The 27,166-nt window shown below is 36.9% G+C and overlaps 1 protein-coding gene across 4 annotated transcripts; it reads left to right on the top strand.

The window, feature by feature from the left end:
* The first annotated feature begins 574 nt into the window (after window positions 1–574).
* LOC105231245 (sodium- and chloride-dependent GABA transporter ine) lies at window positions 575–27,000 on the top strand. 4 transcript variants are annotated; one of them, XM_049446713.1, is made up of 13 exons: window positions 575–672; window positions 8,540–9,808; window positions 10,569–10,869; window positions 16,873–17,057; window positions 19,392–19,526; window positions 23,974–24,103; window positions 24,282–24,371; window positions 24,516–24,648; window positions 24,721–25,197; window positions 25,679–25,819; window positions 25,884–26,084; window positions 26,140–26,316; window positions 26,381–27,000. In XM_049446713.1, the coding sequence occupies exons 2-13, from the start codon at window positions 8,746–8,748 to the stop codon at window positions 26,705–26,707; spliced, it is 3,360 nt and encodes a 1,119-aa protein (XP_049302670.1). In that variant the 5' UTR covers window positions 575–672; window positions 8,540–8,745; the 3' UTR covers window positions 26,708–27,000. The 4 variants fall into 4 exon arrangements, with proteins under 4 accessions (XP_049302670.1, XP_049302669.1, XP_049302668.1 ...); XM_049446712.1 differs by having other exon boundaries at window positions 615–730; XM_049446711.1 differs by lacking the exon at window positions 575–672 and having other exon boundaries at window positions 8,188–9,808.
* The last annotated feature ends 166 nt before the right edge of the window (window positions 27,001–27,166 follow it).

Genomic DNA, 27,166 nt, shown 5'->3' with positions numbered 1-27,166 from the left:
AAAACAAAAGATTCACGGATCGAATTGATAAGTTTGCAGACTATTGTTTCGAAACCAACTTCTGTCAGATTTGGTTGTATTCCTTATAAAATTTTGGCGTTTTAAAAATAGATCCCTGATATATTCTTACTGGTTTCAGCATGAGATCAAATTTGTTCCAACTTATATACATAAAGAGATAACCAGGAAAATCAACCACGAAATAATCAAATTACTCACTCGTAATACAATTTACATGCGGATTCTGAAAGTCTAACGCTTGACGGACTGGAAGTAACATCATCTGCAATAATTTGGGTATATCATGCGATATTGAACCCACGATCAACGATTTTTTAGATATAGACTGCCTGTAAAATGAATAAATCCGCCGCTGTAGACCTGTACAACAAATATCTAGGTATGGGCATATATAGGTAGATCTATAGTAAAAAATAACACACGCTTCAACGAGTGTTACGCTCTGCGTTAAATTTTGTGGTTATGTTTGTATATATGTACTCTACTATCTAGATACGTCTTTATATGTTGTTATTGTTGCTTTTGTTTTACTATATGTTATAAACGACATAGGCAAAAAAGTCGTTGGGACAGCGACAACGATTCAGTTGACATTTGACAGCGCTTGTGAGCGGTACGCTGAAGCTTTTAACGCGGCGGTTTCATTCTAAAGTAAGCGACAACAGCGACGGCGAGTAGCGCAAGTGTTTTGTTGCGAAGAAGAAAAAAAGCAATATTAATAAATTCATACAGCAAATTTAGTTAAATACAAGTTCTTCAAAGGCAAGATGCTTGGCAATTTAACGACGTTTGCGGAAAAGTGAAATGTGTGCCGATAATGCAAAGTCGCAAAGCAAATAAAAACAAAAAACAAACAAAAAAAATAAAGCAACTTTTTTTTATAAATTAGTTTCAGTTAAATATTTTATGAAAATATTTGTTTAAAAACGTGGAAACGCTGGAAAAGACCACACGCATGCAGCTGAATGATCGCGGCACGTGCGCTGTGCTGTACCGTTAACACGCCCAGCTCGTTGAAATATTTCCAAACATACATACAAACACAATTGTGCTATTACTGACCAATTCAGCGCGTATAATAACAAGAACTACACAATTCTGCATATTAAAAGCGTAGTGATCGTGCGCATTGTTGTTGTTGCGGAAATCTGAAAGCAGTGCCGGTGCAACTAATTTAATCAAATATCATCGCAGTCCCGTTGTGGTTTTTGTAACGCATTCGTGTGACACTCTATATTTAACAATATTCTTTGTACAATATTTCTGTTTGTGTGCCATTTATGCATTTGTGGCAATAAAAAGCGCGGCCAATTTATGTAAATTAGTGTAAATGCAAATAATTTAATTACAAGTATGTCGTGCGAAAAATTTGCAGTGTGCGCATCGAATTTTCGTAATAACAGCAATTGCTCGTTAAAATCAATAAATTAAAAATGAGTTTTAAAAGCACCGTTTACATGGGAAACCGTTAAAGTGGTCGGAAATTTGAATGTATGAGTGTGAACGATTGGGAAAATCATTTTTGCATACAAATACAGGCACAATACGTTTTGAAAAATCCGTAAAAGTGGAACTAATTAAATCGTAGAGGCATAAGAGTATCGATTTCAGTTGAAATATACACTAAAGATGCACGTACAGGGTCTGCCAACAAGAACGACGTGATGTGAAAATCAAATAAATCACTCAAATTTGGTCAATGTGGATTCGATTTTATTTACTTTTATTATGCAGACAATTCTATGTTTTTTATGATAGAAAAAGTTGACCAAATGGCCACCGCAGCTGTGTTTATATATCTTCATCCGTTTACGCAAATTTTCGTTGGCGCGGTGCAACATTTCGGCTGGAATATCGGCTATAGCGCGTTGAGGCTGTCTTCGATACTCTCTACCCTTGCTGGTTGATTGGCGTAACCTTTGACTTAACGTATCCCAAGAGAGGATTTGACTCACTGCAATGGCGACAATTTTGAGCATCATCTGAAAAGATAATTTTTCGGATTTCCGGATTTTCCGGAGAACGTGAATTTGCGTACAAATCTTGGACAATTTCCAACCGTTGTACCAAACTGAAATCGTAGCAAGCTGAATAGGCAAACCATACTGAACACACTTTCAAAATTTTACTATCAAAATCACGTCATTCTTATTGGTAGACGCGGTATACAAAAATAATACATATATATCCACATTTATGTGGCGCCAATATATTTTACTCTTCTCAAGTTTATCGCCTATATTTTTTGACTCAATTTTTGCGGTCTTTGACTGAAAGAGTTCTATGTCATAATTTTTTTATTTAAAATCTATAATTCAAGATTTTAGCAGTATTTCTAATATTTTTGAATTGAGGACCAGTCCGGTTCAAATTTGATCAGATGATACACATTTTCTCACAGTAAAATATTTACATTTTTTTCTTCATTCCAGCATTATTACATTAAAAACTCAAAAAGAAATAATTTTTTTTCGAACAGACATTTGCCCACTTCTTCCAAAAAATATAATTCTTAACTTTTAAATATTTAATATTATAGGCTCTTAAGGCTGACTTATATTTCAATATAAACACGTAAAAATTATCAAACCGCTCCCAAAATCTGCTTTAAAATATCCGAAGTAGTATAAGTGGCTAATTTTGAGCGCGAAAATATATTTTAAAACTCGTAATATATTAAGCAACAACAATAATAGTAAAGTACCGACTTACGAATAATTAATCACAGAAGCCATTAAGAAGCCTGTAGTAGCTAATCACTCATAAAACGAACACTTCAAGCACTTCAAGCGTACAAATAAATAGCTATTCTTTATTTAAATGAATTGTAAGTAGATTACAATAATATTTTGCTATTTACAACAAAAAGTATTCAATGAAGGTGTGTGGTGGCGTTGCAAAGCCCACCTTACGCTGTACATGTGCTTGTTATGTATATTTATTATTTATTTACAAGCCGTTTATTAATTCATTAAACGATATTAATCGTTAAAGCATCACGTTTTTCACAAACAAGCTTTGCAGTTGTTGTTATTGTAATTATTTCATAATATGCAAATTAAGATGCCAGAAAATTACATATTTACACACATAGCGATATGTAAAATAAAAAAAAATATTAAAGCTGAAAATTTTTCAGATAAGTAACATTCTGTGAGGAAGCTTGTAAAAATGTTCAAGTAGAGATTTCCTACAGCAATGACAAAATATGAATTATGACAAACACAGCTTTCGAGCAACAGCAATGAATTATTTGAATGCTTGATTTATTATTTTAATAACAAAAATATTTGAACAGCTAATAAAGCCGACATATGCAGTCTTTATTGTTCAGGCAAACTTTTAAATAAATTTAGCGAAGTGTAGACTACACCATTGCTTTAGATAGTTACCAATGCCAAATTTCTTGAAGATAAGACAATTTCACAGCAATATCTCAAATACTGCGGGACTAGTTTGCGTGTATACAGACAAACAGGCGAACATGCCTAAGTCCACTCCGCTCATCATGTTGATCATTTTTTATAAGGAGAAGGCTGAATCCTTCATATAACTCATAATCAGTGGCAATCATTGCCACTTGTTGTTTGAAAAATAAATTATCACGTGTAAAGAATTAATCACGTATAATCGTAAGGACTAAAGCCCACTGAAGAATTCCCAATGGCTTTTCAAAAACTTGAACTAAAAATGTGTTCCAGAATACCTGAAGATCGAATTGGTTATTAAGAATAAATATTATAAAGCCGGCTGAGGGATTTCCAATGGCTTCAAGAACTCGACATATAAGTTTCATCCAAGATACTTGAAGATCGAATAGGTTATTAAAATTTAGAGCTCATTAAAAAAACTTTTCAAAAACTTTAAGTAAAAATTTATTGCAAAATACTTAAGATTGGATAGGTTATTAAAAAACTATTAAAGTCTGGACTCTGCTTTTGATTTTCTGGGGTAAAAACGGATATGAACAAGCAGATGTATGTAGAAAACCAAAAACATTTCTTTATAAAGAAAAAAATTTCTTTAAAGTTGACTTCAAGAGAACCTGGCTGGCAGCTGGATCTATACAAGAAAAGGAGACAGTGCTTGGGTGACGCTCACGCCGCGAAGTGATGTCGCTGTGATGAAGCTGGCTGGCAGTTGACTCTATATAAGAAACGCAGGCACCGTGCCTGCCAGTGCTTAGGCGACGCTCACGCCGCGAAGTGATGAAGCTGGCTGGCAGCTGACTCTATAAAAGAAAAGTAGGCACCGTGCCTGGCCAGTGCTTAGGTGACGCTCATGCCGCGAAGTGATGTCGCTGTGATGAAGCTGGCTGGCAGCTGGCTCTATATAAGAAAAGCAAGCGCCGTGCCTGGCCAGTGCTTAGGTGACGCTCATGCCGCGAAGTGATGTCGCTGTGATGAAGCTGGCTCCATATAAGAAACGCAGGCACCGTGCCTGGCCAGTGCTTAGGTGACGCTCATGCCGCGAAGTGATGTAGCTGGCTGGCAGCTGACTCTATATAAGAAACGCAGGCATCGTGCCTGGCTAGTGCATAGACGACGCTCACGCCGCGAAGTGATGTCGCCGCGATGAAGTAGGCTGGCAGCTGGCTCTATATAAGAAAAACAGGCACCGTGCTTGGCCAGTGACTAGATAGCTTTCACACTAATACATCTCAGCTTGCATACCATAATCGTTAAATGTGATTATATTAACTCTCTTGTTTGAATAAAAAAAAATATGTTATAATATTCCAAGATTTAACTAGAAGAACTTTTACCGACTTTTGTCATCCGAAAATTGGAGATATTAGAAAAAAAATTACCGACGGTGCCAGGAGTAACAAAACAGAGAGTTATCGAAAAAAAACAATTTTTTCTGGAAATCATAGATCTCTCTAAAATTTGAAATTCAGCCAACCGTAGTTTTCGACTTGGTTGCATAGTGTTTAAGCGTTTAATGAATTTGCATAAAAGCGTTCAAAATATCAATTATTCTATTAGTTTAATAAATGTGTTTTTTAAGTGAGTGTGTAATTTATGACATTTCGCAGTGATACGCCGCCATCCAGCCAATGAGTTAATAAATTTGAACTCCTACTAAATGACCTCCAAGCAAAGGAGATCAAATTGCGTGGGCATGAAATGAAAACTGAAAAATATTTGCGTACGAACTCACCGACTATGCGAAAAAGTGCGAAGTGTAAAATATAAATTTCTCAGTTCTTGTTGTAGCACTTTGTAAAGAATGTTATTGAGCAAAAAAGTTCATGGTCGATAAGTTCCGACCGCCTCGCCTGCGTAGGATTTGACTCGGCTTGGAACCAAGTGAGAAAGCAAATTGAACATTAAACATGAATGCAGAATTTAAGGTTTTCGCTTTAAAATTCCCAAATAAAGTGCCATACTTTGAAGATGCCTTGCTTTTTAGATAACATTCTCGTTTTCAGATTCATATAATTTTAACTCAATACATGAACCACTCTTTATAAAGTATACATATGTATGTACATACATCATTCGAACTAGTGTGCGTTCCGTTTGAGCAATTGTTTGACACCCTTGACACCAGTGCGTCATCTACTTAAGGCGAAACACACATTTCGTGTTAGTGACGTAATTGATGATTATTGACATTATGTGCCAATTGTTAGTCACGCAGCTAAGACATACGAAAGTTCAAAAAGTAATTAAACAAAACAAGTGTAAACAAAAAATTAACATTGTTTATCAATTATAATGGCACAAACGTACAAACGAGCGAACTCAACGCCTTTCGGACAGACTAAAGAGCTTCAAGCTTAAGTATATATAGATTTATATGGGTATTTGTTTGAAGAGCTGGCTTTAGGGTAGCAAATAACTCTGTAAGCTTCTACACTTCAAACATTTTTTACCTATGTACATATAACGGTTTTAAACAATGTATACAGTTGCTTAAAATGTAGGCGCCATCTTGGGCAACAGTCGGAGCGATTCATCAACCTTAGACCACACCTTTTTTAAAATTTCAGCTTCGTAAAAATTTTAAAGACACTTAGTTTCAACGAGGTTTATGAGAAAAGCTGTGCTATTAAATGCGGAGCTAATGGTGCTAAGCACTGTAGAGAGCCATACATTGTTTGGGGTTAAGATTTTGAGAAAGCATTTTAGTAACAAATAATTTTAGGAACCGCGGACTCTAAACACTCTTAAACCCACATGTCATAACTGAGAAATCTTCAAGCTTTATCGGCATAACTCAGGGTATATACTGCAAGGTCAGTCTATGAGGTCTTATACAGGTTAGAGCTCAACGAATATAAACATATCAAAAGTTATACCGACCGAAACCCACTGTCGAAATATGAGCTTACTCAGACCAATGATGTTGTGACCTTAGTACAGTTACTACAGGATTTGAGTAATTTCATCAAGCACGTCTCGAGGTGATAACCTCTTTAAAATCCTGCAGAGATTAAGGCTCAATATCAGAATTTAACCGACCTACATATATTTTCGACCTTATTCAGACCAATGATGTCGTAATCTTTAGTATAGTTACTACAGGATTTGAGTAGTTTCGTAAAGGATGCTACGAGGTGATAAGTCTAGGAGATTGAACCACTTTCTCGAACATTAATGATTGACCTTTGTGTTGAAAGTCTTATCGTGAACTCCTCCACAGTTCTATTTGCGACATAATATAATAGAAATCATATTAACAAGGTCTTAAGCCGCACATCTATGATTTCTTCTTCTTCTTTATTGGTGAAGACAGCGCTTACGCGGCTATAGCGAGGTTTACAACGCGGCAGTCGTTCTTCCTTTTCGCTGTTTGACGCCAATAGGAGGTTTCAAGTGTAGCCAGGTCCTTCTCCATCTGGTCTTTTCAGCATTCCTCTTACTCTGCCTCCACCTGCGTCTTGAATACTCTTACAGCTGGAGTGTTTTCCTCCATTCGGGCGATATGACTTAGTCAGAGTGGCTTAATTCGCTGAAATATGTCAATGTCGACGTACATCTTGTACAAAGAACCATAAATATTCCGGAGAACCTTTCTCTCGAAACGGCGACATGCCTCTGCACCTTATAGCAGTATGATTTTGTCGGAAAAAACATTATTAACATTGTAAAGGGTGATTTTTTAAGAGCTTGATAACTTTTTAAAAAAAAAAAAACGCATAAAATTTGCAAAATCTCATCGGTTCTTTATTTGAAACGTTAGATTGGTTCATGACATTTACTTTTTGAAGATAATTTCATTTAAATGTTGACCGCGGCTGCGTCTTAGGTGGTCCATTCGCAAAGTCCAATTTTGGGCAACTTTTTCGAGCATTTCGGCCGGAATAGCCCGAATTTCTTCGGAAATGTTGTCTTCCAAAGCTGGAATAGTTGCTGGCTTATTTCTGTAGACTTTAGACTTGACGTAGCCCCACAAAAAATAGTCTAAAGGCGTTAAATCGCATGATCTTGGTGGCCAACTTACGGGTCCATTTCTTGAGATGAATTGTTGTCCGAAGTTTTCCCTCAAAATGGCCATAGAATCGCGAGCTGTGTGGCATGTAGCGCCATCTTGTTGAAACCACATGTCAACCAAGTTCAGTTCTTCCATTTTTGGCAACAAAAAGTTTGTTAGCATCGAACGATAGCGATCGCCATTCACCGTAACGTTGCGTCCAACAGCATCTTTGAAAAAATACGGTCCAATGATTCCACCAGCGTACAAACCACACCAAACAGTGCATTTTTCGGGATGCATGGGCAGTTCTTGAACGGCTTCTGGTTGCTCTTCACCCCAAATGCGGCAATTTTGCTTATTTACGTAGCCATTCAACCAGAAATGAGCCTCATCGCTGAACAAAATTTGTCGATAAAAAAGCGCGAAACACATTTCGAACCGAACACTGATTTTGGTAATAAAATTCAATGATTTGCAAGCGTTGCTCGTTAGTAAGTCTATTCATGATGAAATGTCAAAGCATACTGAGCATCTTTCTCTTTGACACCATGTCTGAAATCCCACGTGATCTGTCAAATACTAATGCATGAAAATCCTAACCTCAAAAAAATCACCCGTTACTTAATTTTTCATATTTACCATGCAAACGTAAAATGGTCACCATGCCGAGATACGGCTATCTCTGTGCGACGATAAGACATTTCTTTATGGAAGATTTAGTGAAATACGAGTATTATTAAAGCTTCAACGTAATTCGCACAATTTGAGATACCGAAATGCAAAATAAGTAAAAACTCACGCATACATAAGCGCGCTTTGACGTGTTGGGGACTTTTTTGACCAACTGTAGGTATACTGTGTGTACGATTGCCAACTTAATCTTAAGTGAATTAAGTGGCGATAAGAAAGTGGTCGTCAAAAAGATAAACCGTTCTTATTTATTTTTTATCACAAGATATTTTAAAATAGCTACCTCGAGTTAAAATTATTTATTCTTATACTCCGCTATAATGTGATATTTTTTGTGCATAACTGTGACCTCAAATTTATCACGCGGCATAATCAACTGAGATAATACATTTACCGTTCACAGCGTTATGTTTCGTGCAAGAATAAAGCAAATTTAAATGAAAACCTTTGTGCAACGCGATGGCAATTGCAGTTTGATAAAAAATCTCATGTGAGAAAAAAGTGAAAGTGCGCAATTTGTGAAAGTATCAAGCCAAATGTGGGGTCAGAGACAGTGTCTAAAAATCGAGCAATTCCAATAAAAGTCTAAAACCAAAACGCATTCTCAACATGGATGCCACAGCCACTGAGCAGCCGAGCACTTCTTCAAGTGCCAAAAAGCAAATTAAAATCAATTCTGCCACAAACAAATCCAGCAACAACAATACTGCCACCGTAACAGCGGCAAAAGATCGCACAACAACAACGACGACGACTACGCCGACACCCACCCTCGCGCAGATTGGCAAACAGACATCGCACAACTTTCGACTCAGTCAAATCTCGGATAGCGGCGCGGAGAGCGGCGACGAACAGACGCGTCTTATACGTTCACCCTCTTCACGTTCGCATAAATTCATTATCATACCCTCCTCCCCACCAGCACCCAGCGGCAGTGCTAAGGAAGCAGTGGGACTCCCATTTCGATCCACCATCTCGGCGAGCTCATTGTCCACACTGGCCGCCGCCATCCAAAAGACGCCTGCGTCGAGTCAACAACAAAAACAGCAGGCACTACAACGTCCTCGATCGGTGGCACGTCAGTTGTCCGGTATGGCAGCTACGGCCGCACCGCACCCTACCCTGCTGAGCGGGGTACCGACCACAGTTAATCAGTCAAAGCAAACACCACACTCTGCGACTTATTCAACACCCGCAACATCATTAACACGATCAGCAGCACAATCACAATCGGATGTAGTTCATCAGCCGACTAATATTAAAACACCAGCAACAATAGCAGCGTTGCTTAACGATAATTCAGCTGGCGTGACATTCACAATTGAGGATTGCGAATCGGAGGGTTGTGGCGGTTATGATGATCGGTATAGTGGCGATTTCACTGACGGCAGCGGTGTGCCCGTCTACGATGCAACACTTCACCCCGACAAGGCAACGGCAATCAGTTCTATTAAATCCGCGTCGAAACTCGCGCCATCATACACAATAGCCGGCGCACAAACGCCGCTATCTACTTCGACTGCGGCGCTGGTTACAGCTGCGGCAGCACCCTCAGTAACAGCTGTGCATCCCTTTTACCGCAGCGCATTGGCAAGCAGTGAGACGGCTCCATATCTGCAGGGATTTTCGCGTGGGCGAAGTGAGAGAAGCAGCACGAGATCTGTGGTGTCAGGTAAGCAATCAATACGAATTATAAGAAGAATTAGTTTAGTGAGATTCAGTGACCATTCGGTCGAAAAAAAGCGAAAAAATTCTTGAGCGACTCCAAAGCAAATGTTCCTCTCGAGTCGAAACCGGCTACTCTCTCTTGTTAGCCGGCTATTCATTACACATCTGGTTCTTTCATTAATATCCTAACAAGCTTCGCCATAATTTTCATCTTCGATACACATCAAGAAGTAAATTTCGTCTCAAGTACAGTATCTTCAAGCCTTGTCAAACAGCACCTTTTCAGTGTCGCTCCCGCATCCCGCTTTTTGTTCCTTGATATCAACCTTTCAAAAACGTGGCCAAAACTATCAAAGCAAAGCAAATTGTCAATCAGATAGCAGATCTGAACAAACTAGGTAATATCATGAACACTCAGGTATAGTTCTGGTTTTGCTTCTAAAGTCACTGGGCGTCCCGTGTAAAAACCAACTCTCTCTCGTTTGCCGGCTATATATTCCGATCCTGGTTCTTTCATTGGAACATATGTATTTAATGTAATCAAAAAGCAAATTCCGTCTCAACTGTGGAAATATTCCAGAGCTTTATCAGTCTCTTCTTATCGATAACGCCCCCGTACACACTTTTGGAACCGTGATATCAGCCCTTCAAAAACGTATTATCTGTGATTTAATTAATATTTTATTTTTAATATTTTTAAGGGCTCAAAGCTCTTGCATTATTTTCAATGTTCCGCTTTTCTGACAACTTCTTTTATATTGCAGCTTATGTACCGGGCTCGCAGGATCATCTTGCCGAAGCGCTGGCACACTACGAACTGCTTGAGCAACAGCAACAACAGCAGCAACATTATTTACGACCCAGCCATTCGGGTAAAGATTTAAGTGCGAGTTCCTCATTCATCTATGGCGATCACGTGGCCAATCAAATTTATTCGGATGTGACGTCGGTCCGCTCATTAGCATCGATTGGCATCGGTTCGACGGATGGACGTAGATTAGTGATAAGACGTGTGCCGCATACACCGCATGAACTATTCAACATGGTGCATCCACCGACGCCGCCGTAAGTACGAGTAGTCAAACTTAGAAAAGCGCATGCAAATCTATATGCCATATACATACATACATATATGATATTTGTTGTTCGAGCTTCTTGCTGTATATACTCTGCGCTGTTGTTGTGTACAGTTATAGATATGGTGTGCACGTGTATGAACGATAATTACTTCTATTTGTGATAATTAGCACTGTGTGTATATACATATATATATGTACATGTATCTACTCAATGTTTTGTAATGGACTATCTAAATATTTAGTCACTATTTATTAATATTGGTGTAAAAGCAATCTCGCCGATTAAATTGCAAAGTAGTATTTGCTGTTACCGTATAATTGGTGCAAGGTTTTTAGTCTCCAATTGAAATTGTTTCCTTTAAGATTTGAGGTTAGGTTAAGACAAGATAGATGATCCACTTTGTGATAAGTAAGCTGACGAGTTGGCAAGGGAAGGCACCCTGTCCCCGCTATCAGTAGAATGAGAACGGGGTGATGTGCTGCTCTCTTCGCGCGTTCTACTATTGAATAGGTGAGTCGCGCGACCTCGACCAGCTCTTGGCTACCATAAAACTTGCGCAGTCGCAAGATCCTTTGGCCCAAACTCGATCGCAAGAGATCCATTGCACTCGTAGACTTCAATAAGGTTAGCCTCTCCGTAGTTTTTAGGATTCCAACAGGTTATTGCCAATAGCTGTAGAAGCTGCGTGTAAGAAGAAGAGGCGGAAACTTCTCAACAACTGCTTCTTGATGGTTCCTTGCGAGAGGAAGGCTTAAACACTTGGAAACACTTGGAGAAAAGAGCCCTGTGTAGAAATTCACGCAAGTCAGGAAAGTTCTCTGAGCGCCATTCATTTGGGATTAGCCTGAAACGATCCTTTACATATGGCTCAAGCAGCTAACGACTTCCGGCCTCAGACCAAGTGTCTTCTGGGTAGCACAAAAACATCCGTTTGAAGGTAAGCTAAAAACGAAGGCGAATCATCCTTGTGTTGCTGCGCTGGGTTTGGGAACCGCCACGTAAAAAAACACCTCCAATGAAAAGGAAACAGCAGTTTTTGCGCTGTTGTAAACTGGGCTACAACCACGTAACAGAGCCTACGGCAATAAAGGAGAAGAAGCACACATCCACATTAAACGGTTAAACAGAATTGTATTGGTCGAAGTTCCATTTTTATAGCTTCACAGAGCACTACATATGTATATTTAGAGCGATCCATTTCATGAGGATCAGCCATCGAACTTAATCTAAGCTAAAGATGAGAACGAATTACTGTCTTTTTAGAAACAATTGCTGATACTGTAGAGCCTTAGTCACCAGGAAAAATCAGACAACAGTATAAATGTAGATAATCTAAAGCTATTCAAAATAGTAGAAACATATTTTTTAAAATCAAGTGGAAATGTGTATCTAAAAGAGGTGATTCAGAACCCACTATACCGTAAAAAAAAGTTGAAGGAAGAATTTGTTATTGAAACTTGGACAATACAATCAAAAATCCAATCATGCAATCTCAATAGAAAGAACATTTTTGAACTAAGCTGATGAAGTATAGTACAACGCCATTGAAGGCAGGTAGAGCTACTCTAACGATTCTAGACTTACTAAGCCAATACATATACATTGTAAACACACTTTGATCTTCTTAACCCTCAGAAACTCAACCTAAAAGTCGGTTGGTCTCAATACTCTCAGCTTGAAATCACCTAGTATATGGGCTTGTGAATTCCCTCTTTTATCATCTGTTCGTGCTGCTTAAACTTTTATCGTCACCTGGCAAATTTTTAACACAAACATATTTTTTATTGATTCAACGAAAAACAACTTACGAGTGCGCCTCGTGCCATGTTATTGATGTGAGAAAGTTTATTTATGCTATCAAAGACTAAATTAAGCTAATGAATCTTCAATAAAAAAATTGTATGCGCAAATATTTGTGATTCCGCAAGCATAATTTTAACACCTCATTGAGAGTCAACGGGTCGCGATGCTGGAAAAATATTATCCAGATGGCAATGAGACCACAAAGCGAAATTTAAAGAAGCTGGAAGTTCAAAGTGTTAACTTTGATTTGGAAGGGCTTATTGCAAAGAAAGGCTTTATCAACTTTGGAGTACAAATATTATTCACTATAGTATAAGCGATCCGCTCGCATCGTCCAGCAACGAATCGAGAGCCGATCGAGTGTAGGCAATGGAAAAGGCTCTTACGGCGTTTACGTGGAAGTTTCTATGAAAGATTTATAGAATTTCAACCGGCATTGTTTATTATAAGAAATTCAAAACTCAATAGAGTACCAGGCAAGAGCGAAATTCGGCTAACAACAAATATTTTACATAGAAAAGGAAATCAGCAACTTAAATTATTTTTTCAGTATCGCTTACTTATATATTATATAGAACACTATATACTGCATTAAAATATTTTCAAATTAATTATACAAACTATTTTTAATGGATTTACAAAGTGTGTGCTAAAATTATACCTGCTTAAACTGCAGTTAATACCGCATATAATTTGCATTTGATTAAACTTTATTTGAGCTATCAATTAACAGCTTCAATATGAGAAATGAGATTATAAATATGTTTTCGTGCGCACTTACTTATACATATGCAATTTTGGATCAATTGAATTGAAAATAACACCTTGTAGAGGTTTTCAGACAGACGGAAGATTTTCAAAATTACAGTCTCAACGGCTCCGGCGCCAGATACAGACGGCTAAAACCAAAACGCAATCGAAAAAAACACGAAGCACTAAGCTAAAAGTGGTGAAAATGGCAAAAAATAAATGATAGCATTTAATTAGTATCCTTGAAGGAAGAAAATTTTAACAAAAAAAATTTTATTAAATAAAAATATTTTGAGTACGTTAATAGTTCGCTGTTCTCAAAAAGTTATACATTTCAACAACAAATTTATAAGAACACCACCAAAAGCAACACACGCCTACCGACAGTGATTTTGTGTGCTTTGCTAAGTTTATTACATGTTCGTCTACCACTGAGTTGCTCAGAGCAATGACACCACGCGGCACCAACGACATAGAAACAACGTCTACGAAACATTCGGAATATAACTATTATCGATTTAATCGCATTGCCAAGATGTAAGTTATGTTTTTCGATCAAAATACCGGCAAAGCTTATATAGCAGAGCTGAAGCAGAGAATACATCTGTATATATAAAAATTACGTGTCACTTTGTTTGTCCGCGATGGATTCCTAAAGTACTGAACCAATTTTAGTAAAATTTAGCACACTGTTTACAGTTCGAATCAACTTAGAAGATAGGATAGAAAAAACAATCCATAACTAAGGAATACAGTGAAAGCTCTATTAAATGGATACTAGTTTTTATACTAGTTTTACACTAGTACATTAATAAAAGATAGTTTGAAAGTTTTCTTTTTGTGGCGAGCTGCTAGTTCAGAACCTTGTTGAGGATCAGCTATTAGATTTCATTCGTAATCTAATTGAATAGGCTCTACCAAAACTAATTAATTGTAAAATTTATGGGTATAATTGAGATCTCTTTCTCTCTCTCATCACGTGATATAGTAGTGCTTTTCACTAGCAACATATTACATCACAAAGTTCTCATGCATTCATTGTACAATATTTGGTTCAACGTTGTCAGCCGTGTGTTTACCCATTAATGATAAAGTGTGAAAAACCTTAATAATATTTGTTGCAAGTCTCTAAAGTCGGTTAGTGTTTGCTTAAATTATTAACAGCGACTGTAAAGCAGAGCAAAACAAACTTGTTGGTTCTTTCAATTTGTATTGAAGTATTTAAAGCCAAAAGGAACAAACACTAGACTGTCGGGCTTGCTTTGAAAAATATTCGCTTGTGTTTCTAAGGCAGCCTTAGAGTATGTAGTTATGGATTTATTATATTTTAGAAGAGGAGTAGATGGAGATTAGATCTAGTATTTGCAAGGTATTCTTAGGTTACATAGTCATGGATTTATTTTAGTTGTAGACCAGGGAATTCGTAGTCAACCTTGAAGCATCATTGTGTTATGCGATTGTTCCCAAAACAATACATACATACATAACCAAAATGGAACCGGATTTATAACCAACAAAGCACTGTCTTCTCTAAAGAATAGCTCAGCAACTTCAGCGATCAAAACAATCGATGGTAGAAATTTAGAAACAGAAGCTGCTAGGTTGTCTTAACTTGTTCGAAGTATCGGGTTTTTCAATAAGAGCACTGTAAAAACGGTTTGGGATACCAATGAAATTTATTTACGTGAAAGTACATTCGTTGCCATTAGGTATATAGTAAATCTCGATTTCTTCTGCATGGCCACCACGGGCACGCTTGCAGAAAACTAGACGCTGAACCCAATTTTCGACGGTTTTCAGGCATAAATCGGCCGATACTGCTGCAATTTCACGTTCGATATTCGTCTGAAGTTCATCATTTGTCGCTTGGTTGTTGGCATAGGGAAAAAGACTTGACGTTGCCCCACAGAAAATAGTTCAACGGCGTCAAATCGCACGACCGAGGCGGCCAATTGACTGGGCCATACCGTGCGACAACACGTTCACAGAACTTGGTTTTCAATAAATCAATTGTGACATTCCTATGTGGCTCATGGCGCCGTCCTTTAGGATCCATATATTGTCCAAGTCCATATCATCCAATTCGGGTCAAAAATATTCGGTTATCTTTGAGCGATAGTGATGCCCATTAACAGTAACGTGCCGGTCTTGATCATCAAGGAAGAACTACGGCCCAATGACGCCACCAGCCCATATACCGCACCAAACCGTAATTTTTTCGGGATGCAATGGATTCATAATCTGTTTTGCGCTACAGACAACATCGAAAGCTTCTTACAACTATAATATATATAAAGAAGAAACAATCACCTTATAAAGCTTTGAAAGCTCTAAAGCGAGGTTAAATGCCGACGCATAAACGAATTGTGAACATAAGTTTAAAATGAGAAATATTAGTGCTTGTGTGTATATAACATAAATTACATTATGTTGAATTAGACTTTCGAAAACTGGGTGCCACTAAACTTGGAAATTTTTAATAGCCACACTTTCATTATTTGAAATTACTATAACGCATGCGCACACATGTCAATTATATTTACCGTTTTTGGCTGGATTTTTTGTATTTTATGAAATTTTCATTGACAATAACTGGTTGTGCTTCGATGCCTGCAGGTGAATGGGGTGGAAAAACAATGCAATAAACAACAAACAAACTTGGAAATAGATGCATTAGTATGTATTATTTATAACTCCAATTGGTGTGGTCAAATTAGCTCACTATTGAGGTTATAACTATTTTTAATTTTTCACTTTAATTTATGACATTTATTTGAGAATTTAATGAGGTTGTGAGTAAACCGTTACCACAGAAGTCAGGTCTAAGTAATCGGAAAGGACCCGGATTTTTATCCGGTCAAGGACTGTCAGCTCGACACCATTAGTCCCCATTACTTCGGGAATGCTTTCTGCCGTTACAACAACAACAGTAGTATACTTCTCAAGCCTTTTATGCTCAGTAGATACCAGTATAAACATTCAAATTGAGAATGCAGAAAACTTTCCGGTTTTACTTCCCACTCTGTTTTTTTTTCTTTTGGTATTCTGTAGAGCAGTTCATTATTACAAATCATCGGGGTTCCGACGGCGTAAAGAGACATCTAGCTAATGATAGACTTATGTCCGAACTTTTGCCCAGAGCCTCTATCTCGGTGTAACCCCCACGAAAAAAGGATGACGACATCAAACTATACTTTGAAAACGCAGAGCTTTTCACTTCTCTTTTCTATCACTGTGAAGTCAATATTAGCTAGCCATCTTCTTTTATACGAATTTTACTACTATGGGGATTTTTAAAAAGTTCTTAGCGATTTTTTTTACTCATAAATGATGCCTGACTATTTTTGAAATCATATTCAAATTTTATCTCCTCGCATTGATCGCTCTCCTCCCTTTAATTCAATAAACTTTTTACTCTCTGTTTCTTGCTTACAGTCTGCCCGGCGTGGATGACGATGATAACGATAGCTTTCTGGATCCCTCTGATGATGCGGCCAACTTGAAGCCACGTCAACAACATTGGGCGAACAAAATGCAGTTTGTGCTAGCCTGCATAGGATACTCAGTAGGGCTGGGCAATGTCTGGCGTTTTCCCTACATGTGCTACAAAAGCGGAGGTGGTAAGTTCACATACTAACTCTTGCGCTAACTGCTGGTTCTAGGACTTGGAGCCAAAATTGCCGAACACCTGATGCTAGAATGCACAGCAATCTGTAGACGTAGTATAGTATAAAGGCTTTTGGCTCTTAAGTTTCCGATTGGGGATCACATCGCCTCAATAGCACTTAGCAAGAAACTGAAATCTTTCAATATGTGATTCGTTGTCTCAGAGGGGATGGCACAATAGATCATAAGTGGCAGCGCATAACTCATTTTAAATCTATCAAAATTGAGATACAGTTTCATTACTTTAACTACGCTTCGCAGCAAAGGCTACACACAAACCTTTTTAGCTTCTTTCACAGACTAAAATTCATAGAAAATCACATCAAAAGTTATTACAGTATTTAATGAAAAGTGGCGTCTGCAGCCAAACTAGACTCACGTGTGTACCACTACCAATGATATTTGATTAGTTTTACTAAATTTTTTTTATTCACACATCTCATCCGGCAATTTGTTTTGGCGGTGGAAGTCTTTAAGTCTAATTGACGAGTCGTTTATTAATAAAAAAAAGAAATGTTGACACAAATCTCCACTCATATCTCATGGATAGTCATAAATATTACTTAAAATGTGAAGCTTAATTTGTTTCGGCATTGCTCAGGCTTATCATGTGAGTAAGTGCAGAAGAAGAATAAGAAAGCGTGAAATTTTGACACTCGCTAGCGAACATAAATAATAATAACGCTTGTGTCTAAACAAACAATTCTATTTGTTTTCCAAACATTTTCGTGGCGTAAAAACCAAGGATTTTTGTAGTAAGATGTACTCTTATTTGTATATCAAAATAAATAAATATTTTTCGTAATTTTGTAAAAATATTTTACAGTTAGAAAAATATAACAATTTTCAAATCCAAAAAAAAAGAAACTGCACTGCGCTAATCTTCTCAATAATCAAGTGGAAATAAGAATCAAATACCTGAAATTTGAAATTTCCTTCAAAGCAGCAGCCACAACTGACAGCTAACAGTTGACAGCTTTGACGCAAATACAAAACGTTATCACAGCAAAACAAAAAACGCTCTCATAATGTCAAAACTAAACTATATAAATATGTAAATGCTGGCCTTAAATGCGAGCGAAATTGTGTCATGAGTGGAACAGCTACTGGCAAATAAACCAATGCTTACAAAGCAATAAAAAAATAAGAAAAAACTCAAGTAAACTAATAAATTTACTTCTATGTAAGCTGTAAGTAGCATCAAGATCTTCGTACGTATTATCTAAGTAATTCTTACGGCAAACAAATATAAAAAATACAACAATAAAGCAAATGTAAAATGACTGCTGAGTGGCAGGTCTCATACAAGTATGTCGCTCGACGACTGATTTTAGTCTCACTACTGAAATATGCACTATTTGTTGTTGTTTGTTTATGAGCACTGTAAGGCTGTAATATATTTTTATTAGTTTTAAACTGCATTTGGCATTATTTTCCGGTGCGTTTTAAAGTTTTTCAGTTTGTGAAAACATAACTGCAGCTGAAATGAGTTTTTTGTTGTTGTAGTTTAGTAGTCAATTTCTATACTTCTCATTGTGTTTATTTTTTATTTTAAGTATAATTTATTTTAATAATTTTTTGTACTCATTGGGTAGTCGAAAAAGTCCTTTCGTATTTCTAATCAAACTTCAAATTATTATTTTTATATTTATAATGAAGTTTAACGAACCAAATATGTACAACTTTTGAACTTTTGAAAAACTGTTTGATGACGAATGTTAAACTCCTTAGCGATGTCATGACCTTTCCATAATTTCATCAACTTTTTCAACGATAGGTCGACCAGAGCGAGATGCATCTTTCACACCGAAATTTTCAGAACGGAAGCGAGCGAACCATTGTTGTGCTACGCGTACTGATACAGCAACGTCTCCATAAACTTCACAAATTTCATTGATGGCTTACGTGGCATTCCTCCTTTTTTATACAAAAATTTCAAAATATAGCGATTTTTTTCATTATTTTCACTCATTTTTGAACAGCTGTAACTTTTTTTCAACTTCCCCGAATTAAATTTTTTTTTTGTTAAATGAAGCTTAAACCTACTAATAGCACTATATGGTATGACACAATGTGATTGGTAGCACTAGAGATACACGACTGCAACGACATCTATTGACAATATACGAAAAGACTTTTTCGACTACCCAATATTTAAATTTTTTTAAATTCTTTATTGTGATTTTTTTTATTTTCATTATAATTGATTTTAATAGTTTTTTGTATGCATGCAATATAGCTTCTTTGTTTACATTCGTATTCATTTTATGATTTTTTTTCTTTTACAGGTGTGTTCTTAGTACCTTATTGCATTATCTTATTTATCTGCAGCATTCCTTTGTTATTTATGGAATTGTCAATTGGTCAATACACCGGGCGTGGACCAATTGGAGCGTTAGGACAGCTATGCCCGCTATTCAAAGGTAGCATTATTATTACTTAAAAAATATTACTTATTTATTTTTTCTAAGAAAAGTTTTACTTTTTATTTTACATATTTTTTTATTTATTTTATTTTTTAATTACCTATTTTAATATATTATATTTTTATAAACTTAAATTTTTTTTCTTTGAACAATTTTTTTTTTTACATATTTTTTAAATTTATTTTATTTTTATTTTTTTTTTTATTTTTTATGCTCAAAAAAATTGTTTTCGAAAAAAAAAATTATTTATTTATTTCACATATCTTTTATATATTTTTTATTTACTCTTTTGTTTTTTAAAAAATAATTGTTATTTCATGTAAAACAATTGTAAACCGATATATGTACCTCGTTTTAGCTGTCTTATTTTTGTTGTTTGCTCGTTAAAAATTTGCTTAGACTTTTCACACCTTGTCAAATATCGTTAACTCTGAATTCTAAGCTAATTATCACGCATATGCATTGCCGGTAGTGTTTCTAACATACACAAATATACGCTAGTAATTCTCTAATAAGCTTTGGTGTTATGAGCAGTCGTGACAAATAGAACAAATAAAAAACTGGATCACTTCTCAGTAAGAACAAGAGAGCGTGGCAAATTTACAAGTGTCCGAGCATTAGTACTGACATCTTCTCTAGTTGAGAAAAATGTTTAGACTCTTCTGTATCGATCGATGGTTTTGCAACAAATTCTTTGAAGAACTGAAAAAAGTCTTACATATCTGCTGTTTTCTGTACAACAATATTGATACTGGCATTGTCTTTTGAATACAGAGACTGTATAGTTTTGTTCGCTGACCCACAACTCACAAATGAGAGCAGCAAATTTGTGTACTGAAGTTATTTTCAACCATTCCTTCGAGTACAATGTAAATCTATTCGTAGGAACCTTTCTTATACGCCGCCATTTGCGAACTTCTATATATATGGTGCTTTATTTCGAGCCCCAGTGATCAGTTAAACACAATAGATTGTCTGTTCCCACGACAGTCGGGTCTGAGTAACCGGAACGGACGCAAATTTTTACTCGCCAAGGACTGTCAACCCGGCACTATGCCTCGAAATTACTTAAGAATTTTTTTCTACCGCCACAACAACAACAACAACACAGTAGATTATAGTAAATTTCTTTTTGTAGACTGTATTTTAAAAAAGAGGTTAAAAGAAGGTTGTTTTGAGCCGCGTATAATAATTGCGAAAAATTATTTTGGATAAAAATCGGAAAATCGGAGAATATTTTTCTCGAATATTCAATTAGCAATCCGTTTTTTTTTTCTTTTTTTTATAGTACGAAAACTATTTGCTCCCCAAACTTCTACTGGGATAACTAAAAGCAAGTATGTAAGTGTTTGTGTGCTTTAATGCTAAAATTAGATCAGAGCTGTGAGTTGAACTTGCGAAGTGATTGTTAACAAAACAGCTATGCGGAAAAACAAGCGCCAATTACCTATTACCAAACTCGTGTCGGGGTGTTGGTCATGGACAAGGCTGCACAGTACATTGTTATCGACATTACAGTAGAATACATGTGTACACAATAGATTTGTATGCTTAGAAATATGTTTTTAAAAAGTCAATAGAGTTTTTAGTTTAGTAAATTATATGGAAGGCCGAACTTCTTCAATTCTGACTCATCGATTTTGGGGTTATCCTGAATCAAGGCTCTAACGAGAAAAATGTTTGTTTGCTGTAGATGTGGGCATCAGAATTTTCCACAGGGAGAATAAGATGTTATAAGTTTTTATTTCTTCTCTTTTCCACAATCGCTAAACGAACCCCAGAACCAGCGCGTAGCACCAACGTACTCAAGCAACTCAGCTACGCTGATTAAACAAACTATATTATAAATTGCATGGCTCAAATAAACAATGCAACATATGTAAATGTGCCCGAATATATGTAATATTTGTGTGTAGGTTATAAAAATCCATAAACCACAATAACCCACTTAATTATTCGCAACGCCATTATCCTCATTAATAATTCAAAACTCACACTAAAACTAGTAATTACATACAATATTGCACAGTGGTTTCAATTTTGATAGAATAGATTAAATGTCTAGACTCGAGAATCGAAGCACAAATTAAAAATGATGTAAAAACGAGACATACATACAAGCATCTATACAAAAAGGCCAATCAGAACGTGTGTATAACTAAGTTGTTAATTGTAATAAATCAATTTCATTCACACCCACACTTAAATAAATATGACTTTTTTAATAAATTGTTTTTGGTAATTTGGCAAGCTTACTTTAATTACTTTATTACCTAAGCCATAAATATTTATAGTCGGTGATTTTGATTAGTATAAATTATCTTATATATTCGCTGCACTGAAGCTATAATATGATTTTGATAGAACAGTTCATATGGCAGTAGTATGATATAGTGGTCCGAGCTAAACAACTTGTTCGGAGATTGTAACGTTGTCCAAAACAATAATCCATAAAAAGCTTCGTGAAGATATGTTGTCAAATAAAAAAGTTTTCTATACTAGAACTTGATTTTGAGCGATCAGTTTGTATGACAGCTATACGCTGTGGTGCTTCGATACACGCGGTTTCAACAAAAGAGCAGATTCTTGAGGAAAAAAAAACTTTTGAAAATTTTCAGATCGAGATTTTAAAAACTGACAGACGAGTTCCCATACAAGTATATACAGACGAACGGAAATGACTAAATCGACGCAGCCCGTCACACTGATTACCTACCTATATTCTATATAGAGTCTTTGGCGTTTTCTTCTAGGTGTTTTAAACTTTATGGAAAGTGTCAATCCTGTTCAGGATACAAAATCTCATATATAAAGTTTTGAAATAATTAGCAAAGTTTTGTGGTCGAAGTGAGGTTAGGTAAAAAGGAAACATTTAAAATTCTAAAGCGAAAAGTTCATTGTTGTAGCTAGAAACACTAACAGAGGTTTATCCACTGCGTACATACTGACTGCTACTACAAATCAGTCGTCCTATTACAAATATTACCGAATCTTCTTTACTTTGGCACTACAACCATTGGTCGTTCTGGGCCGCGTACACAAAACTTCGCATCGAATCGAAGGAGCTTTCCGATGGAGCATCATCTTCCATGCGGACGGCATGGCCTAACTAGCGTAGGATTTTTATGCAATTGAATATAACCATGTCGCTGTTGAGCTCATACAATTCTTGGTTTCATCTTCTGCAAAACACGTTGCACGGCCCGAAGGTTTAAGGCAACATTTCTCGCGGATACTTCAAGTGCTTTCTCATCTCATCGTCGTCCATGTTTCTGCGCCGTATAATAGAACGAGGATAGTGATGTAGGTCCCCAAACTCGAGGCTTGTCCTGATGTACTTAGTCTTGCCCCTGTCCATCACAAGATCAACCTCTCTTGCTTTTTCACTCTGGAAAAGGCTGCGCTGATGGCTCAGTTGTTATGGTCTCCGATATGAATATCCTCTGCGTACCCCCGTAGCATTGTACTAGAGTAGACAGAAGTAGAGTAGAGAAGGCAGTACCACTACGGTTCATATTAGCGGTACATATCAATTTTTCTAGCATTATATTGAAGAAGAGAGGGAAACATTCTGTGTAAAACCTCGACTGGTATCAAAAGGCTCGGAGAGGTCCTTCCCGATTTTAAAGGTTATGGATGCCGATCTGTTTGTCAAGGATATTTTTAAAGATCTGACATATTCTGAACATTTGGTCTAAGAGGAACTTGCCATGTCTAAGGTTGCATTGAAGAGGTCCAACCAGTTTATTTACAATAGCCTTAAGTCTTCCAAGCAAACTGTCAAAATATGCAATTTTAAGAAAGCTGATCGCGCTATAATTAGCGCAGACTGCGGAATCTCCCTTGTTGTGAAAAGGGCCAAGTACACTCATACTCTAATCATTTGGCCTGTATTCTTTCGACCAAATCATGCTTAGAAGCTGGAACATGCCCCTTTCAAGCTCCTCACCGCCCACTTTAAACAGCTCAGCCGGTTATCCATCGCCTCCTGGGGCTTTGTTGTTCTTAAGCCGCCATAGGACAGTTTTTAACTAGTCTTGGCTGAGTAACAGGCAACAATGTTAGTTTCTTAGTGCGGGTACTTCTTCTTTCTTCGCAGCACTGCTTTCAATATTTAGCTGTTTCGAGATGTGTTCTCTTCAAATTTTGAGTATAATCTGGGTGTCTGTTATCTTGTTTCTACTCCTGACTTTACAGAAGCCAAGTTTTCGATTAATGATGCTAAATAAGCAAAATATAAGCTTCCAACAACCAAGAGTTTTTAAAGGCCGAATAACGGGTCCCGCGACAGGCGAATTTATGTGAATGGCACGAGTTGCAGTTCGCTGCGGGATATTCTGAAACCGGACTACTCCTTGTGGAGTGTTGTTTACTCATAAATTTAATTTGATTTCTTTTTAATTGAATTAATTTTTATGTTTATTTTTTTTTTGTATATTTTCAGGCGCTGGTCTCGCTAGTGTGGTTGTCTCCTTCCTAATGTCCACTTACTATAGTGTCATCATAGGTTACTCAATTTACTACTTCTTCACATCATTTCGGCCAGATATGCCGTGGATCGATTGTAATAACAGGTAAGTTTCAAATCATAAAAACTAAATTATCAGCTGATTCCAGCAATAATCAAAGTATACAATTGGTATTCCAATTGGATATTTCCAATTTTTTTTAAGTTTCTCATTAATTCTTTGATTTTATATGGAGGGATAGGTTTTGGTTATTCCAATTTTATATTTCGAAATATCTTTCTAGGTGGAATACGCCGGACTGCTGGGTACCGCAGCGCACCAAAGATGTTATAGCGCCAAACACATCACGAACGCCATCAGAAGAGTTTTTCGAGTAAGTTTTCCAAATTTCAAAAGTGCAACTTTTCAAAACATAGTTGCATACTTCTAGGCTAACACATATTATACGAAATCCTAGCAGTACAAACCAAGTTTGTTTGTGTAAATTTTTTCACTAGATTTTAATTTTTAATTTCAGAAATAAACTGCTGCAAATCAGCCCCGGCATTGAGTATCCCGGCGCAATGCGTTGGGAACTGTTTGTGTGCCTTATCTGCGCCTGGCTGATGGTCTACTTTGCGACATGGAAATCAATAAAATCATCAGCAAAGGTAAATAGCTAATAAAACACTTTCACTAGCTGAGAATTTGTAGCGAATTATAATTTTAATTTTCTTTTTTAGGTACGCTATTTCACCGCCACGTTTCCCTTCATACTAATCATCATACTTATGACCCGTGCGGTCACGCTGGAAGGTGCCGATGAGGGGCTACGCTATTTCTTTCGACCCAATTGGTCGGAATTGAAGAATGCAAATGTGTGGATTAACGCCGCATCGCAGAATTTCAATTCCTTGGGCATCACGTTCGGTTCGATGATCTCATTTGCGAGCTATAACAAATACAATAACAACATTGTACGCGATACAGTCGCTGTAAGCGTTGTAAATATGCTAACTAGTCTGCTGGTGGGTGTGTTTGCCTTTGCGACCTTGGGTAATTTGGCGTTGGAACAGAATACGAATGTGCGCGATGTGATAAGCGATGGACCCGGCTTGATATTTGTGGTGTATCCACAGGCGATGGCGAAAATGCCTTATGCACAACTATGGGCCGTAATGTTTTTCTTTATGCTACTCTGCTTGGGTCTCAATTCACAGGTGAGCATGTTTGGAATGATAGAAATTAAGCAATGAACTAGTTCATTATATCCTAAACGAGTCCAAAAGACTGAGTCTAAACCCGGTCTCTTAGGTAAAGTTGTTCAGAATGATTCTAAAAACATTTCCCGCACCTTTTGATACATCGATCTGAAATTTTGCACACGCCTTTTCCTCTCCAAGGAAAACCGCCGATATCGGATCACTATAACATATAGCTGCCATATAAACTGAACAGTCCAAGTTTTGTTTTTGTATGGAAAGTTTTTGCATTCGATATGGTATCTTCATGAAATTCGAAATGGATTATTTTCCAAGGCAACAATTTCCGAACAAATTATTCAGAGGGAATCACTATGTCTCATAGCGGCCATACGAACTGACCGTTCAAAATCAAGTTCTCATATGGAAACTTTTTGATTTCTATCTGTTTTTGCCAAAATTAACGTTTTTTCATGTTTTTCTATTTCTAATTTTACAGTTCGCTATTGTTGAAGTGGTGGTAACTTCGATACAAGATGGTTTTCCAAATTGGATTAAACGTCATTTGGGTTATCACGAGATTGTTGTGCTCTTTGTATGTGTTATCTCATTTCTTTTTGGCCTACCAAATCTCATACAGGTATGTTGATTTCGTTTTACTATAGAAAAACATGGTTAAAATATATTTTCTAAAATTATTTTAGGGTGGCATCTATTACTTCCAATTAATGGATCATTACGCCGCTTCCATATCGATTATGTTCCTTGCATTCTGCCAGCTAATCGCTGTAGCTTGGTTTTACGGCACAGGTCGTCTATCAAAGAATGTGAAACAGATGACCGGCAAAGCGCCCACACTCTATATCAAGACTTGTTGGATGCTATTGGGACCTTGTCTACTATTTGTAAGTTATAAGTTAATAAGACGTTTTACTTTCAATGAACACATGTACTTGACAGGCTATTTGGGTGCTTAGTTTAATTAACTATGAAGAGCCGAGCTATCATAATGGCCGCTACAAGTATCCAGATTGGGCGTATGGCATTGGTTGGATGTTCGCATCATTCTCGCTTATCTGTATACCCGGTTATGCTATAATTAATTTACTACGCGCAGATGGACGTACATTTATGGAGGTGAGATAGCAAAGGAAACAAATTTTAACAATTACTTCTAACCACTCTCAATTATACTTCACAGCGCTTGAAGAATACGCTGCGCCCAAATATCTACGAGTGTCGTATATGTGGCGAACATCACTGTGAGCACGACTTCCCCGAACAAGAACAATATATGCTAGCACAGGAGCTATCGGGCATTTATAAGCCAAAAGATCATTTGGATCCCAATGCGCCTATAAATCATTTCAATACCGGCCACAAGGCTGGCTACAATCCCATGCATCTGCAGCGTGAGCAAGTTGAATTGGCTTACGAGGAGAAAACTCAACAAGAAGAAGACGACACACATTTGCCACCAGCCTCAACACCCAGCACATCGACAGCAGCGGGAAATAATAAATGTTGAACATATTAAATATGCTGCTGAGACACTTCCTAGTATTGTCCTTTGTATTTATAAAAGGCTCAATTACTACTCATTTGCATGTAAACAAGTATGTAGATGGTTGCTAAAAAGCCATCATATTGAATACTTGCAATGTTTGCATTTCATTCAAAATTCCTGTAATTGTTGTGATCCTTAGAGTGCGTTGTTTGTCGGTTTTAGTTTAAATATGTAATATGTATGTGCATCTGCACAGATCATATCGTTTTATATTGAAAATAAGCTATTTAAATAAAGTTCAACCTATCATTAAATATTAGAAAACATATTATAATGAAGTGCACCACGGAATTGTCTGCACAAGGCGAAAATCTCAAAAGGCTTACATATGTACATACACACATTTAACGTTATTCAATGTGAACTACATGCGTACGTATGTATGTACGTATTACATGCGTACATATGCCAAAAATTCCG

Source organism: Bactrocera dorsalis, chromosome 1, assembly GCF_023373825.1.
Source record: "Bactrocera dorsalis isolate Fly_Bdor chromosome 1, ASM2337382v1, whole genome shotgun sequence".
Lineage (NCBI taxonomy): Eukaryota > Metazoa > Arthropoda > Insecta > Diptera > Tephritidae > Bactrocera > Bactrocera dorsalis.
Note: the sequence above shows the minus strand (reverse complement) of the source record. Positions and strands in the feature narration are given on the sequence as shown.

What these genes read in the sequence shown, in the direction of transcription:
- LOC105231245 (XM_049446713.1), top strand. Translation starts at nt 8,746, where the DNA reads ATGGATGCCACAGCCACTGAGCAGCCGAGCACTTCTTCAAGTGCCAAA. An exon ending in GCTTGGGTCTCAATTCACAG is followed by an intron (nt 25,198 to 25,678) that starts GTGAGCATGTTT and finishes CTAATTTTACAG; the next exon opens with TTCGCTATTGTTGAAGTGGT. An exon ending in GCCTACCAAATCTCATACAG is followed by an intron (nt 25,820 to 25,883) that starts GTATGTTGATTT and finishes AAATTATTTTAG; the next exon opens with GGTGGCATCTATTACTTCCA.